General features: G+C 45.4%; 1 protein-coding gene across 1 annotated transcript in view; it reads right to left on the reverse strand.

Annotated features, from left to right (window-relative positions):
* The window catches only part of TRAF3IP2 (TRAF3 interacting protein 2), a 58143-nt gene that overhangs the window by 35724 nt on the left and 2705 nt on the right, over positions 1-19714 (reverse strand). Inside the window, exon 2 of the mRNA XM_066607078.1 lies at positions 2810-3093. Coding sequence (XP_066463175.1) covers positions 2810-3086 — 277 coding nt within the window. The 5' untranslated portion in view covers positions 3087-3093. The remainder of the gene's footprint in view (positions 1-2809; positions 3094-19714) is intronic.

The raw sequence follows: 19714 nt of genomic DNA on the forward strand, positions 1-19714 counted from the left end.
TTAACGGACTTAACACCCCCAAAATAGATCTATTCAGGGGGGCCAGACAGGGGTGCCCACTTTCACCGTTACTGTTCAATCTATCCATAGATCCGCTACTTAGATATTTAACACACACAACACTATACACAGGGGCAATCTGCGGAGGCACAAAGATAAAGATAGAGGCATTTGCGGATGACATCCTTCTGGTGGTAAATAACCCCAGGGAGACACTAACACCTCTAATAGGGAACATTGAGAGAATTGGTAAATTATCAGGATACACCATAAACCTGGACAAAACAGAAGCTTTACTTCTCAGAGGTCCGGCCAAACCCACGTGGGCAGCACAATACCCATTTCGATGGGAAAAACATGCCATACAATATCTGGGAATACAAATAACAAGGAACCCCTCCAAACTATACAATGCGAACATAGAACCCCACATCAAAAAACTAGAGACGACTTTGAATACATGGATAAATTTCACAATCTCTTTCCTGGGGAGGATTAGCCTAATAAAAATGATAGAATTCCCACGCTTACTATATATCTTACACACGCTGCCCATACTCTTAAGACTAAAAGATATAAAGAAAATAAACTATCTATACAGGAAATTTATATGGGGGGGGGGAAAAGACCCCGTATTGCGCTTAAAACACTGAACAAACATAGAGAAAACGGAGGAACCAACCTACCTAACGTCCGAGACTACAACCTAGCAGCACAGGCACGAATCATCCATGACTGGATCCACTCTAAGACATACTTTACAAACAAATCCCTTGAACAGGAAATGGCTGGCCCAGTTAAACTCCAGAACATTTTACACCGCCCATATGCGGAACTCCCAGAAAAAATCAAAAGGAACCCTCTGATACTAATAGCTTGGAAGACGTGGAACAAACTACGCAAAGACAGCCAGACCTCACCACAAATATCACCACACATATCATTAATAGGCAACCCTGACTTCCAAAACGGCAACCCCCATAATATTTTTACGGAATGGGAGACCCAGGGAATACACTCAATAGATAAACTACTGCACACAAGAGAAAGACGAATCTTAACATATGACGAAATGAAACAAAAATACCCAGAACTCCGAGTCTCATTATTCTCATATCTACAAGCTAGGCACTACATTACAGAACTTACACCAAAATACAGAGAAAACGACTGGACACAGAGGGGACACATGGACCACCAGAAGAACAGGGCCAGGGGGCATGATCTCCAAGCTGTATAGAACAATAAGAAACAGGAGGGAGGAAGATGATATTGACCCGGGGGTGAGTAAATGGGCTCTGGACAATCCGGGATTCACACCCTCATTGATAATGAAATCCCTGACCTCAGCACACAGATTCCTGCCATCGGCAAGGTTTCTGGAGATGAGATTGCAGATTGTCCACAGATCATACTTAACCCCAAGTAGAGGATTCCACATAGGAATCTATGCTACCTCAAAATGCTTTAAATGCCAGAAACCTCATGCAAACCTATACCACAGCTTGTGGACATGCCCCATAATACAAGCTTTTTGGACACGTATAGGAGAATACACAAAAACACACCTAACGAACTTTTGCCCACAAGAGCCAATGTGGGCAATATTTGGATACTTAGACCCGGAAACATACCACTGCACAAGAGGTGTAAGAAAACTATTACATTTCATAGCAGCAGCAGGACTGAAAGCCATACTGCAGACATGGATTCAGCCAACAGGGCCCCCGTTTAGATTGTTCCTGGACAAACTAGCATTCCTGTTCCAGATGGATTGGGCAGAAACATCATTATTCAGGGGGAAAAAAGTACAAGCCTTCTTTGAAACTTGGGAGAGCTTTATCCAACAATTACCACAAAGGGTAAAAGATAAACTGAGGGACTGCTTTTCTTATACCTGTTGGTTCCAAGAACGGTTGGCAGCAGGGGAGACGCCTATTTAGGGTGACACATGAGTCGTGCCGTGGACGCGAGGGGCCTCCATGAACCTGAAGATACTTAACATATAGGTCAGTAGACCAAAAACATAGGTGGTCATAATGGATCAAGAGTCTAAGTTAATATATGTTAACCATGTGTTTTAAAGTTTAGTTTCTTATGTTTTATAGTAGTTAAAATAAAAAGAAAAAATGCAGGTTAGGACTAACACACATACGTAAATGAAGAAAGAACCTAACAAATTTATGATATTGTCAAGTGTGTAACCTGATCTGTGTAATAAAGACATTTAAAAAAAAAAAAAAAATGTAATGTGACAGCAGAAAACGTTTCTACCTTAGGCCGCCTGCGCATGGGTGAATTTGCATTGCGGAATCCAGAGTGGGCGTTCGCCTCCGGATTCCGCAGCAAATACTGCCCATTACAGGCTATTTTACCTCCACATGAGCGAAAATCAATTGTCATTTTCCGCTTGCGGAGGAAAAAGCGCAGCATGTTCTATTTTTTCTCGGATTCTGCATGGATGGCTTCTGTTGAAGTCAATGGAAGCCGTACTAACCGCGGGCCTTCTGCAATGACATTGCGGAAAGGTCGTGGACTCCGCAACATTGCTAGGTTGGAAAAAGCAGGACTTAAAAAAAATCTATATTGCGCATGTCCGAAGGCGAGCTGTGTAGACCTTCCGCAGTACAGAAAAAGAAGAAAAGAGAAAGCAGGTATGTGCAGACGCCACTACTGCCAGGGCCGGCATATGATGAAGTTCATCTATACTGTAACAGACCATTTTTTCTCTGACATGAAAATGACTGCATATTATTCACTAAACAATACATGAGTTTGCTAATTTACTAAACATGATACTTGTACTCACCTTGATTCTTTTGACTGAACATTGGGTGCCTGTGATATCCTGGATTTCCATATGATGCTAGGGTATGAGGTCTTTCCAGACTATCTATCCCTAGAAATTCCGAAATACTGGTGCCACAGTCAGTGTCCTTACTTACTTGTGCCTGCCCTCCTACTGCTAAATTACTGAGAAATTGACTATGTCCAAAGTTAGCCGCTGCATTTGCTGCAGAACTGAGTTGTTCCCCTCCTTGTGGATAATAGGATTCATCGTTTTCTTCTGGTAAACTTTTGATCATCTTTACCCTAAATTTGAAATATAAGACAGTGCTTTATTTAGTTGGTGTGAGGGAAATTATATCTTGTATGATTTAATTTTGTATTTCAGTCTAAATCTGCTCATGTCAGCAAGAGTCCCATACACAATGAGACTGTATTACTTTTTTTTTAAAGGAATTTTATTTAGCCAGAAATTAACAAGCGTATGAACATAAGTAACTGGAACCGCAGGTGTCAGGTTCAGTAAACTGTACATTGCATGAAAAGCAGGTAAAGATAATCTCTACCTGTGTATACCCATCTATTTCTTCTTGACACTTGATGTCTGGCTAGTGCTTTTTTGTTTCGTTTCCCCCTCCCCCAATTACTGTATTACTTATCTAGAGAAGTTTCTACCTAAACAAGAAAAAACAGATTCTCATCAAGCACACAAACTACTAGCAGAGGCAAGCCAACAGAACATGATCATTCTTTACACTTCAAAGGTAAACCAGTTAGAAGCAAATGAATGATGTAGCTGTTTTTAACTTTGCTATGTGGAAAGACCCTACTGAGAGTGTATGCTAATTTCCCTCCCTCTTGATTACCTCATGAACACTCCCCATGAGAATGACCTATCAGCACAAGACATGTTATAAAGTATCTGAATGTCACACATTCTTTTGTCTGAGTTACAATATAAACTTTATTAAATCAGATGCACACTATACTGCGTGTTATTCATTGGCTTCTTTGAGCTCGTACCAGCCACACTTAATATGGCACCCACATAATATCTAAGAGCGCATTTGCACTAACCTTGGCATTTTTATAAATATATATACACATTACTATGAAAACGTTTTATGAAGATGTGAAGTAAAACAATTCTCTTTGAAACAGAATGTAAACCCAGTCAAAGGATTAGTTCGGTTTTAAACTGGCTTTGGGGGGCCACAGATTTTGATGTGGATTTGCTGCAGATTTCACCTTCTCATTAGAGGGATGAAATCGATGGCAAAAATCCGCATTATAAATTGACTTGCTGACGATTTAAAATCCATAGCAAAGATGAATTTACACTGCACATTTCTCAGCTTGTGGATGGAATTTATTCAAATCCCATCCACATTGCTGTAAAATGTTGCAGTTTTTCTGCATGTTTATATATACACACAGAGTGTATATATTTGATAGGAGAGCAAAAGAGTATATTTTACTCAGGTGTGGTATGTGTACTGTACATACTGTACCAATCTCTCCCTCTGACTGGCAATGAGAAGGAAACTGTATACATTTTATAAAAGACTTGCTGTTACACCAATCATACGTTCGAAAATTACACTGGTTGGTCTTAACAAGGGTCTGGGGAAATCTCTATGATCTCAGCTGTCTTAAGACTGAGGGGCCACGGAGCTTTGATACAGTTGGTCTGGGCACAAAGGGGAAGCAGATTAACTTCAGTGAGCTATCTGTGACCACACTGATTGGTCTCCAGTCAAACTTTCTGTGATGTCAGCTGTTCCTGAACAGTTTTGATGTGATGGTGGGGTACCAAGAGGGAAACTCTACAGGACAGACTGAGACATCTGTGCAGCGTTAGCTGTGGACTGCCTGGACATTTGTTATTTATAGGCAATCTGGTTAATGAAATGATATTAAGCAAGAAAATAAAATATTTTAAAGAGGTACTACCACAATCAGAAGTAACATATTTTTTCAGTCTAACATACTATGCCTATCTGGTTTAGCCTATTAGCACTCCTCCTTCAATGTTGATCCAGAGGAAGGTAAACAAAAAGCAGTAAAAAAATATCTTTAAGAGGAGACTGGTGAAAGTTTGTCCTCAGTAGGGAGGCATTCTGGATTTTGAAATTGGGAGTTTGCTTACCAGTAGGTTTAATCTTACAAATGATTTACTGTACATCTATTAAGGAAAGAGAAATCAGGCTCGTGGAAATGTGCACATATGGTTTAAATGTATAGTGACTGATTTGTAATTGATTTTAAGAGAGAGTACCATGTCAGTTTGTTCACTGTGCTCAAGAAAGAAGTGTCTTTCGAAACGCATCTGAGCGTAGACCTGGTATTACATGGTATCTACTATTTGTAATTTTATGGATGTTTTCAAATAAAATAAGTGTTTTTAAGTAGCTGGCTTTTTTCCTTTGTTGCTGCAATTCAAATCATTTGACTCACGGTCAGCCTGAACATCTGGAAACTATCAAACTAAACCGGAGTAAGTACTATTAACCCATTAGTGACCAAGCCTGTTTGCGCCTTAATGACCAGGCCAAATTTTGGAAATTTGACATGTGTCATTTTAACATAGAATAGCTCCGTGAAGGTTTTGCATATCCAAGTGATTCTGACATTGTTTTTTTGCCACATGTTGTACTTCATTTAGGTGGTGAAAATAGACCGATAGAATTTGTGTATATATATTAAAAGAGCAAATATTGGGAAAATCTTGAAAAAATTATCGTTTTTTCATGTTTTCAATTGTAATATATCAAATATGTGCAAACATACTGTACAAACGTTTGCTAAGATATACATTTCCATCTGTTTACTTTATTCTGAATGCACATTTAAAAAAGTTTTATTTTTTTTAACCATTTAGGAGACTACAAATTTAACATTACTTTTCAGCATTTTGAGGAACACTTTATTTTCCTACACCAAGCCAAGATTAAAAAGGCTCATAGGTGTCAGAATGATGGATACCCCTACAAATGACCCTATTTTAAAAACTACACCCCTTAATGTATTCACGGAGGGGTGTCATGAGTATTTTGACCCTACAGTTTTTTTTCAGGAATGAATTCAATTTAGAGGAGAAAAAGTAAAGTTTCATATTTTTGCAAATATGTCATTTTAAAGACATATTTTTTCCTATAGTGCACATGAAAATGAAGATTTACACCCCAAAATCGATACCCTTGTTTGTCCTGTGCTCAGAAATATACCCCTTGTGGCCCTAATCTTATGTCTGAATGCACAACGGGGCCCAAACCGAAAGGAGTAGTCAGTGTCTTTCAGAACAGAAATTTTGCTTAAAGGCGTTTTAGGCCCCATAGTACACTTGTAGAGTTCTTGAGCGCCCAAAACCATAAAGAACCCCCACAAATGACCCCATTTTGAAAACTAGACCCCTAACGAATATAAGAGACAGACAAGAAAAAAACAAGAAAAAAAAAATCTCGGGACCCGGCATCCCACATACAAAAATGCTCGAGTCTCCCATTGTAGTCAATGGGGTTCATTATTCGACTAGAGCTCTCGAATTTTACGAAAAGCTCGACTCGAATAACGCGGACCTGAGCATTTGGGTGCTTGCTCATCTCTAGAAAGGAGTAATGGGTGGCTTTCAGAACATAGATTTTGCTTGGAGACCTTTTAGGCCCAATAGCACACTTGTAGAGTTCTTGAGCGCCTAAAACCATAAAAAACCCACACAAATGACCCCATTTTGAAAACTAAACCCCTTAACAAATTCATCTAGGGGTGTGCTGCCCATTTTGATGTCACAGTTTTTAAATGAATTCCAGAAAAGCAAAAGGAAAAAATTGTGATTTTCATTTTTTTGGGCAATTCTGTCATTTTAAAAACAGCTTTTTTTGTACAGCACACATATGAATGAAGACTTGCGCCCCAAAATGGATACCGCTGTTTGTCCTGTTTTCAGAAATATACCCATTGTGGCCCTAATCTTATGTCTGGATGCACAACGGTGCCCAAAATGAAAGGAGTAATCGGTAGCTTTCAGAACATAGATTTTGCTTGAAGACCTTTGAGGCCCCATAGCACACTTGTAGAGTTCTTGAGCAGCCAAAACCATAGAGAACCCTCACAAATGACCCCATTTTGCCTTAACGAATTCATCTAGGGGTGTGCTGCCCATTTTGGTGCCAAAGTTTTTGAATTCAAAAGGAAAAAAATTGTGATTTTCTTTTTTTTGGCAATTCTGTCATTTTAAAAACAGCTTTTTTTGTACAGCACACATATGAATGAAGACTTCACCCCAAAATGGATACCCCTGTTTGTCCCGTGTTTAGAAAAATACCCATTGTGGCCATAAGCTACTTACAGGACAAATTGCAGGGCCTATAATGGAAGGAGCACCCGTTGGATTTCAGTGTACAACTGAATAAATTCCAGACCCCATTGCCCACTTATAGAGCCATTGAGCGGCCAAAACGATAAAGAACCCCCTAAAATGACCCCTTTTTTAAAACTAGACCCCTTAACAAATTCTTCTAGTGGTGTACTGCTTATTTTGACCCCACAGTATTTGAATGAATATAAGCAAAGCAGAAGGAAAAAATTATGACTTAGAGAGAGCATTCTTATTTTTTGAGGATCAAGCCATGCTGGTACCAAACTGGACTCTACCCCCAGCTTACAACCGGAACACTGAGGAATATACTGCTCCGAAGCCTGGGTCACTGAGGAGATTGTCTGGAAGATCCTCCCAGACTCAGCCTTAGGGCTCTTTCACACAAGCCTATATTGGCCTGCCGTTTTCACGGTCGGCCGATATACACTACGATCTGATGCATTGGATTCCAATGCATTAGATCACATAGCCATATTCCTGCAACATAAAAGCGCCCGTCCGACCGATATAGCGCCGGGCACTTTTACATAGGGCCCAAAAGATAGTCCAGAAACTATCTTTCGGTCCGGAATACGTCGGCCGCTGCATTGACTCCTATGGGAGCCAATGACAGTGGCCAGAGCAGAGAGGTGGTAGGGAGTTTAGCAGCATGACTGCTAAACTACCTTCCCCTTCCCTCCTCCCCTCCGGCTGATTGCAATGGGAGGGGGCGGCATGGGGGTAAAGCTAAGTGCCGCCCCATCCCGCCTCTTCCCATTGCTGGCAATTCGAGCTTAGCGCCACGCCCGTCTCGCCTCCTCCCATTGCAAACAGCCAGAGGAGAGGAGGGGAGCCGGCGAGGGGGAGGGAAGCAGCAAAGATTTGTGCACCCGTTCACGAGTTTTTACTCCTCAGATTGTAGCTTATATAGGCCGGCCGTGAAAACGGCAGCCACTATACGCTCGTGTGAAAGAGCCCTTAGAGCTCTTCCACACTTGCATTTTTTTCCCCGTTTTTTTCACGTGATATTGCTGCATTTTTTTTTTGCAAATTCTTTTTTTTAATTGAAATCAATATCGCTGCATTTTTTTAACACGAATGTCAATAGGACTTTTAAATGTTAAAAACGCAAAGCACAAACTTGGGATTTCGTGTTAAAAAAAAACACAAGTGTGGAAGATCCCTGAAACTGGACACCTGGAGGTCCCTTTATCTTCTGGAATGCAGTTAACCTATCTTGAAAAATTAGGGAAAGATTACACTACCGCTTTTTATTCTGCCTCTACACTTTGGCGCTGTCCCCTACCTCTACTTCAACACTTGACTCTCTCATTAGTGGGTTTTGGGGCTACCTGTTTCTCCAGTATTTGATAGGCCTTACAACTCACAGGGCAATCGAGTTCTGTCTGTCTGTCTGTCTCAACAGCGTCTCGCCATTTTGCGTTACCCACAAAGGGTGCTTTGAAACGTGCCCCACCCTCTGCTAGACGAGGTTGCGTTCCTTGTTTAAGTTTTCTGCAAAGTTAAGACACCTTCGCCTTTTGCCTGGGATGGATTGTACCAAGATCTGTGTTGGCCATTAGGTAGTTTACATTCACTGAAAGTTTTCTGCTAATTTGTCCTGTTTCCCTACCCCAGTAACCCTTTCCTACCCTCCTCGTGTAGTCTGTAGTGTCTCCTTGCCTATCCGCCCCTCAAACTTTTCCTCCCCCAACCTTTGATTTAATTTTTTTTTCTCTCTCTCTTTCTTCTCTTTTGTCTCATCTGGGTAGGTCATTTTCTCTTGATCTTCGACTAGCAAGAAAGAACTCTGTACCAGTCTTGATATTCCTTCCATTCACAATATGTCTTACAGCAACTCTAATATTAACATTGTCTCCATTAACACACGGGGTATAAACATCCTAGAGAAAAGGTTCCCCCTCCTCCCCCTTTTACAGCAGAATAGGGCTCATGTCACATTTGTTCGGGAAACCCATCTCAGAGCGGATTGCCTACCTCAGGTTAAATGATGCTCGCTTTCTGGATGTCTATCACAGTGTTTGTCCAGTCTCCAAAACTAAAGGAGTCTCCATTCTCATCACAAATTCCATCCCCTGGGAGCACCTGGGCACACAGGAGGATGGTGCAGGTAGATATCTCTTCATCAATGGTAAGCCTGCAGATACCTATGTCACACTAGCTTCATTCTATCTCCCCAACTCCACCCAGGTCTCCTTCCTGGAAGGGGCCTTGGAGGACCTGGTGGAGTTTAGGAAGGCTATCCTTATATTAGGCGGTGACCTAAAAATCCCACTCAACCCTCCCATAGATACATCTAGAGGGGTCAGTAGTTTGCCCGCGTCCTCACACCGTAGATTTCAGAAGACATTATATGAACATTAGAGATGAGCGAGCACCAAAATGCTCGGGTGCTCGTTACTCGGGACGAATTTATCGCGATGCTCGAGGGTTCGTTTCGAGTAACGAACCCCATTGAAGTCAATAGGAGACCCGAGCATTTTTGTATATCGCCGATGCTCGCTAAGGTTTTCATTTGTGAAAATCTGGGCAATTCAAGAAAGTGATGGGAACGACACAGCAACGGATAGGGCAGCAGAGGGGCTACATGTTGGGCTGCATCTCAAGTTCCCAGGTCCCACTATTAAGCCACAATAGCGGCAAGAGTGGGCCCTCCCCCTCCTCCCAACAACTTTTACTTCTGAAAAGCCCTCATTAGCAATGCATACCTTAGCTCTAGCTCCAACAAAGCGCAATCACTGCCCGCATGACACTCCGCTGCCACTTCTCCTGGGTTACATGCTGCCCAACCCCCCCCCCCCCCCCCCGCGCACAACGCAGTGTCCACAGCGCACACCAAAGTGTCCCTGCGCAGCCTTCAGCTGCACTCATGCCACACCACCCTCATGTCTATTTATAAGTGCGTCTGCCATGAGGAGGAACCGCAGGCACACACTGCAGAGGGTTGGCACGGCTAGGCAGCTACCCTCTTTAAAAGGGGCGGGGCGATAGCCCACAATGCTGTACAGAAGCAATGAGAAATATAATCCTGTGCCACCGCCATCAGGAGCTGCACACGTGGGCATAGCAATGGGGAACCTATGTGCCACACACTATTCATTTTGTCAAGGTGTCTGCATGCCCCAGTCAGACCGCGGTTTTTTATAAATAGTCACAGGCAGGTACAACTCCGCAATGGGAATTCCGTGTGCACCCACAGCATGGGTGGCTCCCTGGAACCCACCGGCTGTACATATATGTATCCCATTGCAGTGCCCTGGACAGCAGAGCTAACGTCAGATTACATGCAGGTGGGCTTCGGCCCACACTGCATGCCCCAACCTGACCGGGGTTTTTAATTCATAGACACAGGCAGGTACAACTCCCTGTGGACCCACAGCATGGGTGGGTGCCAGGAAGCCACCGGCGCTACATAAATATATCCCACTGCATTGCCCATCACAGCTGAGGTAATGTCATGTTTAATGCAGGTGGGCTTCGGCCCACACTGCATGCCCCAGTCAGACTGGGGTTCTTTAGAAGTAGACACATGCAGTTACAACTCCCTGTGGACCCACAGCATGGGTGGGTGCCAGGAAGCCACCGGCGCTACATAAATATATCCCATTGCATTGCCCATCACAGCTGAGGTAATGTCATGTTTAATGCAGGTGGGCTTCGGCCCACACTGCATGCCCCAGTCAGACTGGGGTTCTTTAGAAGTAGACACATGCAGTTACAACTCCCTGTGGACCCACAGCATGGGTGGCTCCCTGGAACCCACCGGCGGTACATAAATATATCCCATTGCAGTGCCCAGCACAGCTGATGTAACGTCAGCTTTAATGCAGGTGGGCAAAAAATTAATTGGATTACACTGTAGGCGAGGGCCCCAAAAAATTGGTGTACCAACAGTACTAATGTACGTCAGAAAAATTGCCCATGCCCAACCAAGAGGGCAGGTGAAATCCATTAATCACTTTGGTTAATGTGGCTTAATTTTTAACTAGGCCTGGAGGCAGCCCAGTTAAAATAAAAATTGGTTCAGGTGAAAGTTTCAACGCTTTAATGAGCATTGAAACGTATAAAAATTGTTTACAAAAATTATATGACTGAGCCTTGTGGGCCTAAGAAAAATTGCCCGTTTGGCGTGATTATGTCAGGTTTCAGGAGGAGGAGCAGGAGGAGGAGGATGAATATTATACACAGATTGATGAAGCTAAAAGGTCCACGTTTTTGATGGTGATAGAGAACAATGCTTCCATCCGCGGGTGCAGCCTACGTATTGTTTAGGTATCGCTGCTGTCCGCTGGTGGAGAAGAGAAGTCTGGGGAAATCCAGGCTTTGTTCATCTTGATGAGTGTAAGCCTGTCGGCACTGTCGGTTGACAGGCGGGTACGCTTATCCGTGATGATTCCCCCAGCCGCACTAAACACCCTCTCTGACAAGACGCTAGCCGCAGGACAAGCAAGCACCTCCAGGGCATACAGCGCGAGTTCGGGCCACGTGTCCAGCTTCGACACCCAGTAGTTGTAGGGGGCAGAGGCGTCACGGAGGACGGTCGTGCGATTGGCTACGTACTCCCTCACCATCCTTTTACAGTGCTCCCGCCGACTCAGCCTTGACTGGGGAGCGGTGACACAGTCTTGCTGGGGAGCCAGAAAGCTGTCAAAGGCCTTAGAGAGTGTTCCCCTGCCTGTGCTGTACATGCTGCCTGATCTCTGCGCCTCCCCTGCTACCTGGCCCTTGGAACTGCGCCTTCAGCCACTAGCGCTGTCGGATGGGAATTTTACCATCAGCTTGTCCGCCAGGGTCCTGTGGTATAGCATCACTCTCGAACCCCTTTCCTCTTCGGGTATGAGAGTGGAAAGGTTCTCCTTATACCGTGGGTCGAGCAGTGTGTACACCCAGTAATCCGTAGTGGCCAGAATGCGTGTAACGTGAGGGTCACGAGAAAGGCATCCTAACACGAAGTCAGCCATGTGTGCCAGGGTACCTGTACGCAACACATGGCTGTCCACACTAGGAAGATCACTTTCAGGATGCTCCTCCTCCTCCTCCTCAGGCCATACACGCTGAAAGGATGACAGGCAAGCAGCATGGGTACCCTCAGCAGTGGGCCAAGCTGTCTCTTCCCCCTCCTCCTCCTCATGCTCCTCCTCAACGCGCTGAGATATAGACAGGAGGGTGCTCTGACTATCCAGCGACATACTGTCTTCCCCCGGCTCTGTTTCCGAGCGCAAAGCGTCTGCCTTTATGCTTTGCAGGGAACTTCTCAAGAAGCATAGCAGAGGAATGGTGACGCTAATGATTGCAGCATCGCCGCTCACCATCTGGGTAGACTCCTCAAAGTTTCCAAGGACCTGGCAGATGTCTGCCAACCAGGCCCACTCTTCTGTAAAGAATTGAGGAGGCTGACTCCAACTGCGCCGCCCATGTTGGAGTTGGTATTCCACTATAGCTCTACGCTGCTCATAGAGCCTGGCCAACATGTGGAGCGTAGAGTTCCACCGTGTGGGCACGTCGCACAGCAGTCGGTGCACTGGCAGATTAAACCGATGTTGCAGGGTGCGCAGGGTGGCAGCGTCCGTGTGGGACTTGCGGAAATGTGCGTAGAGCCGGCGCACCTTTCCGAGCAGGTCTGACAAGCATGGGTAGCTTTTCAGAAAGCGCTGAACCACCAAATTAAAGACGTGGGCCAGGCATGGCACGTGCGTGAGGCTGCCGAGCTGCAGAGCCGCCACCAGGTTACGGCCGTTGTCACACACGACCATGCCCGGTTGGAGGCTCAGTGGCGCAAGCCAGCGGTCAGTCTGCTCTGTCAGACCCTGCAGCAGTTTGTGGGCCGTGTGCCTCTTCTCTTCTAAGCTGAGTAGTTTCAGCACGGCCTGCTGACGCTTGCCCACCGCTGTCCTGCCACGCCGCGTGACACCGACTGCTGGCGACGTGCTGCTGCTGACACATCTTGATTGCGAGACAGAGGTTGCGTAGGAGGAGGAGGAGGAGGGTGGTTTAGTGGAGGAAGCATTCACCGCCACAGATACCACCACCGAGCTGGGGCCCGCAATTCTGGGGGTGGGTAGGACGTGAGCGGTCCCAGGCTCTGACTCTGTCCCAGCCTCCACTAAATTCACCCAATGTGCCGTCAGGGAGATATAGTGGCCCTGCCCGCCTGTGCTTGTCCACGTGTCCGTTGTTAAGTGGACCTTGGCAGTAACCGCGTTGGTGAGGGCGCGTACAATGTTGCGGGAGACGTGGTCGTGCAGGGCTGGGACGGCACATCGGGAAAAGTAGTGGCGACTGGGAACTGAGTAGCGCGGGGCCGCCACCGCCATCATACCTTTGAAAGCCTCCATTTCCACAACCCTATACGGCAGCATCTCCAGGCTGATAAATTTGGCTATGTGCACGTTTAACGCTTGAGCGTGCGGGTGCGTGGCGGCGTACTTGCGCTTGCGCTCCAACACTTGCGCTAGCGACGGCTGGACGGTGCGCTGAGAGACATTGGTGGATGGGGCCGAGCACAGCGGAGGTAAGGGTGTGGGTGCAGGCCAGGAGACGGTAGTGCCTGTGTCCTGAGAGGGGGGTTGGATCTCAGTGGCAGGTTGGGGCACAGGGGGAGAGGCAGCGGTACAAACCGGAGGCGGTGAACGGCCTTCGTCCCACCTTGTGGGGTGCTTGGCCATCATATGTCTGCGCATGCTGGTGGTGGTGAGGCTGGTGGTGGTGGCTCCCCGGCTGATCTTGGCGCGACAAAGGTTGCACACCACTGTTCGTCAGTCGTCTGCACTCTCAGTGAAAAACTGCCAGACCTTTGAGCACCTCGGCCTCTGCAGGGTGGCATGGCGCGAGGGGGCGCTTTGGGAAACAGTTGGTGGATTATTCGGTCTGGCCCTGCCTCTACAGTTCGTGGGAGTCTGCCTGCTCCTCAGAATGTGTCATTGTAATGGAGTGAGGAGGCTGGTAGGAAGGAGGAGCAGCAGCCAGAGGATTCAGAGTTGCAGCAGTGGACGGCGCAGAACTCTGGGTGGTCGATAGATTGCTGGATGCACTTTCTGCCATCCACGACAGGACCTGCTCACACTGCTCATTTTCTAATAAAGGTCTACTGCGTGGACCCATTAATTGTGAGATGAATGTGGGGACGCCAGAAACGTGCCTCTCTCCTAATCCCGCAGCAGTCGGCTGCGATACACCTGGATCAGGAGCTCGGCCTGTGCCCACACCCTGACTTGGGCCTCCGCGTCCTCGCCCGCGTCTACGTCCTCTAGGCCTACCCCTACCCCTCAGCATGGTGTATTACCAGTAGTGCAGAAACAGAACGCTGTAATTAAATGTGCCGCTTATTGGCCTGTGGTTGGAGGCTGAGTTCGCTTACGGAACGCACAGCAGAGGCAGGAAAGAATTTTGCGCAAGCCTGCTGTAACACTTAGCTGGCTGCGTATGAATTAGGACAACTACCCCCAGCAGAGACCCAGTACACAGAGGACGGTCACAGGCAGCCCAAATAGATTTTTTTTCCCAAATGTTTTTGGAAAGGCCCACTGCCTATATACACTAAATATGTCTTCTGTCACTGCCTCACCACTACTGGCCCTGGACAATGTAAAATTACTGCAGACTGTTTCACTGTGGACAGGAATACAGCGGTGATGTAAGAGGCAACACAGAGGCAGGAAAGAATTTTGCGCAAGCCTGCTGTAACACTTAGCTGGCTGCGTATGAATTAGGACAACTACCCCCAGCAGAGACCCAGTACACTTGTGGACAGGAATACAGTGGTGATGTAAGAGGCAACACAGAGGCAGGAAAGAATTTTGCGCAAGCCTACTGTAACACTTAGCTGGCTGCGTATGAATTAGGACAACTACCCCCAGCAGAGACCCAGTACACTTGTGGACAGGAATACAGCGGTGATGTAAGAGGCAACACAGAGGCAGGAAAGAATTTTGCGTAAGCCTGCTGTAACACTTAGCTGGCTGCGTATGAATTAGGACAACTACCCCCAGCAGAGACGCAGTACACTGAGGACGGTCACAGGCAGCCCAATAGATTTTTTTTCCCAAATGTTTTTGGAAAGGCCCACTGCCTATATACACTAAATATGTCTTCTGTCCCTGCCTCACCACTACTGGCCCTGGACAATGTTAAATTACTGCAGGACGCAATGCTCTGCACGGCCGATATACAAAAAAAAAAGAAAAAGTGCAACACTGCAAAAAGCAGCCTCCACACTACTGCACATGGTTAGATGTGGCCCTAAGAAGGACCGTTGGGGTTTTTGAAGCCTAAAATAACTCCTAACGCTCTCCCTATAGCAGCTCCGGCACCAGCAGCACTGTCCCTGATCTCTGTCAGAATGCATTTGTGGCGAGCCGCGGGAGGGGCCGATTTATATACTCGGGTGACACCTGATCTCGCCAGCCACTCACTGCAGGGGGGTGGTATAGGGCTTGAACGTCGCAGGGGGAAGTTGTAATGCCTTCCCTGTCTTTCTATTGGCCAGAAAAGCGTGCTAACGTCTCAGAGATGAAAGTGAAAGTAACTCGAACATCGCGTGGTACTCGTCTCGAGTAACGAGCATCTCGAACACGCTAATACTCGAACAAGTATCAAGCTCGGACGAGTACGTTCGCTCATCTCTAATGAACATCAATTGGTAGACGCCAGGAGAATCATTCATCCCTCATCTAAAGATTACACTTTCTCTTCTCGCCCTCACAACTCTTACTATAAAATAGATTATTTCTTGGTCCAACAGGAAATAATATACCTCTCATCACATCACATCAGCACACATCAACAACATATCACAAGTGTGTTATTAGAGGTCCCCTCATCAGTATTGGTTCCAGAATTAAAAAAGAATGTAGCTCCCAACTTAGGAACCTTTGGGTCTTTTTTAGTTTTTCTTCATTTTTCTTCATTTTTCCATGGTGTGTTTTACGTAATTAGTTCAATTAACAATATTTACCCCAAAATTATTTCTGTAATTATCCTGCGTGTAATGATATGAAATATTTGCACGTTGTGTAATGTATGATGTTGCCATAGTGCCAAGAAGTAAAGCCTTTTTCTTCTTTTATTTATTCTTGAACATTTTTCTTTTTTTTACATGTTTCACTGTATTTTCTTTTAAATTTCATAATGGGAGAACAGGTTAGAAGGGAACACATAACCTATGTGTTCCCTGTTGTCCACATATACAGATCACAGATAAACAGTGATCTAATGGTAACAATCCATTGGATCACTGTTACCTGTGATCTGTTTGCACAGACATGCAGAAAGGAAACAACATCATGTCTTCTCTGTATGCCTCCAAGCCCCCATCTGCAGAGGTAATCCCTGTGACCTCATTAGCAACGCTTCCGCATTCTGGTACGCAGTGCTCAATATGAGCACTGTGTTTGGGATTCTTTGCGAAAGGGAAATGATTATTTCAATTACCTTTCACACTATAGGATCAGGCTGTCAGTGTGACAGCCTAATCCTGCCCATAGCACTGTGTGCCATAAAACTCAACAGATAAATTAAAGGGGTGCAGAAACAAGGACCAGCCTGCTAGTCCATTAATGTACGTGGGCTGGTTGGGAAAGAGTTAAAGGGGTTGTCCCGCGAAAGCAAGTGGGGGTATACACTTCTGTATGGCCATATTAATGCACTTTGTAATGTACATTGTGCATTAATTGTGAGCCATACAGAAGTTATTCACTTACCTGTTCCGTTGCTGGCGTCCTCGTCTCCATGGTGCCGTCTAATCTTCAGCGTCTAACCGCCCGATTAGACGCGCTTGCGCAGTCCGGTCTTCTTCTTTTCTGAATGGGGCTGCTCGTGCCAGAGAGCGGCTCCTCGTAGCTCCGCCCCGTCACGTGCCGATTCCAGCCAATCAGGAGGCTGGAATCGGCAATGGACCGCACAGAAGACCTGCGGTCCACCGAGGGTGAAGATCCCGGCGGCCATCTTCACAAGGTAAGTAAGAAGTCACCGGAGCGCGGGGATTCGGGTAAGTACTACCCGGTTTGTTTTTTTTATCCCTGCATCGGGTTTGTCTCACGCCGAACGGGGGGCTATTGAAAAAAAACAAAAAACGTTTCGGCGCGGGACAACCCCTTTAATTGTTTTTACTGTTTTTGCCTTATGTGCTATAATAGAAGTGCTATGTGAGTATATGTATTGTAATTACTTGGCTTGGATACTGGATGCATCACAGACCATCTGTCTTCTGTTAGTTACAACATTTTATATTAAATTTTTATGTGTTGAACATTTATGCAACACATTGATTTCTTAAGGGCTACAAACACCTTTGGGAGCAAATTTTTGCTGTAGTGTTTAATTCAACATTTTTTCACCATTTGTCTTTTGCAGCTTCTACACAACACTGCAGTCTAAGGGCCCCCTTACATAGAATGAGTGCCGGGCAAAATATGCCTGACACTCGTCCCTGTGATGCTTGCTCAATACAGGAGCGAGCATTGCTAGATTGCTCAGAGAGCGTCCAGCAGGGAGGCGGGCGGCTGGAGAAGAGTTCCCTCCTTGCTCTCTCTTTACCCCCTTCCCCGCCCCTCTTCATTCACCCTAAGCAGCGGCCGTTCAGTACGGAACAGCTGCTACTTACACAGAATGAAAGTCGTTCATGTTTTAAACTGCTTGAAAGTGAACGACTGGAGAATTCTTATCCATTCGTTCACTTTCTACAGGCTGTTACACAGGACGATTATCATTCAAAACGCCACAGGAGAACGATAATCGTCATGTGTATCAGGGGCCTAAGGCTCAATAGGAGATGTGTCAGTGAGGCTGGACTGAGAGCTTGATTTTCAGCCCTTATCTCTTCTCTCCTGCATGTTCTCTCACCTAATTTATGATTACAACAAAGATAAACTTTGTTGTGTTAATAAAATACCTAATAAGAAGATGCAAGATAGGAGAGCGTGGAGGGAAAATAATCAGTGCAACTTCACTATTGGCTTTTGTATTGAGAATTAGACTGCAGTTTGCTTTGCATTGCGGTTCAGAGACTCTAATGCAGATTCATAAAACCTTAGAAGAAATAGAACAGCATTCTGCACTACTATTTCTACACAGTACTAGGTGCATGACATTGTTTCATGGCTTTGCCAACTAACAAGAGAGTTAAGCCTTATTTACATGCAACGATTGACGCTCAAAATTTGTTCAAACGATGGCATATGAGCGATAATCCTTGTGTGTAAATGCTACCATTGTTCACTCTTCAGCTAAACGATGATTTTAAGGTGAGTTTAAAATACACTGTTCAGCCAGAGAGTAGATAACACAGACCTCACTCAGTGTTCTGCATGGGAGCAGCTGATTACATTGTATTCAGCTGACAGCCTGTGCAAGAACAAAGGAGCTGATTGCAAAGCACAGACCACCTGCAAGCAGCTCCTGGAGGCTTATTTTTGTGCTAATAGGCATTACATGCAAAATGATCGCTAGAACTGTCAATCTTTCAATCGTTTGAAAGATTGTCTTTGCGTGTAAATAAGCCTTTGCACACTATGTACCCATGCCCATAGGCAGACAAAAAAGATACTACGTGTAATATTTCTCTGTTTCGCTTCCAGAAATGCAACTGATGCCCCCAGACACAAATCTGTTCCCATAGAAAATGACAAGCTCAATTTTGTCCTCAGTCTGACTACTTTTTGCACTACAGATGTATCAGACTTTAACATGACTTTTAACACCTAATGATAATGTTCTGTGCCACAGTTAATTTACACTTTTAATTGTTTTACACTCGGGTTTGTTGTGTAAGAGAACAATAGTTTTTAACGGATTAAGATAAGAAAACTTGTCAAAGGAAGTTATCACAATAAACTTTGCTGCATCTTTACCACAGAAAGAATGGGAGGGCCAAATATATGTGAACATGAGCTGTATATTGACTGTGAAGTGAGTAAAGGCTCATTTACACGCAAAGACAATCTTTCGAATGATTGAAAGATTGACAGTTTTAATGATCATTTTGCATAAAGTACTAATGGGCACTAATGCCCATTAGTACTTTGTCAGCTTCATTTGCATGTAAATGAGCCTCCAGCAGCTGTTAGCAGAAATCAGCTCCTTTGTTCTTGCATGGGCTGACGGCATGAATATATGGTAATCAGCCGTTCCCATGCAGAACACAGCGTGCAGTCTGTTTTCTCGCAAGGGCTTCAGAGAGAATACAATGTAATCTCTAGCTCCCGTGGAGAACACAGCGTGCGGTCTGATGTGCCGGACGCAAGCGCAGTGCACCTTTTTTTTAAAAAATCTCCTGCTTTCCTGTGGCTGTGCCGCAGATCGGACGGCTCACATTGACTTCAATGGAAGCCATTCCGAATGATTAAAGAATAATGGAGCATGCTGCAATTTCTTCCCACGCACGTGATCCGCACGCCAGGAAAAAAAAATCACATCCACATGCTTTAAATTGTTTTGCTAATTAGAGATGAGTGAACGTACTCGGTTCGGGTGTTTTTGGACGAAAAGATTTGGGGGGCACCGGGGGTGCGCGGGGGGTTGCAGAGGGGAGTGGGGGATGTGGGGGGGAGAGAG

The sequence above is a fragment of the Eleutherodactylus coqui genome, chromosome 1, assembly GCF_035609145.1.
Source record: "Eleutherodactylus coqui strain aEleCoq1 chromosome 1, aEleCoq1.hap1, whole genome shotgun sequence".
In the NCBI taxonomy this organism is placed as follows: Eukaryota; Metazoa; Chordata; class Amphibia; order Anura; family Eleutherodactylidae; genus Eleutherodactylus; species Eleutherodactylus coqui.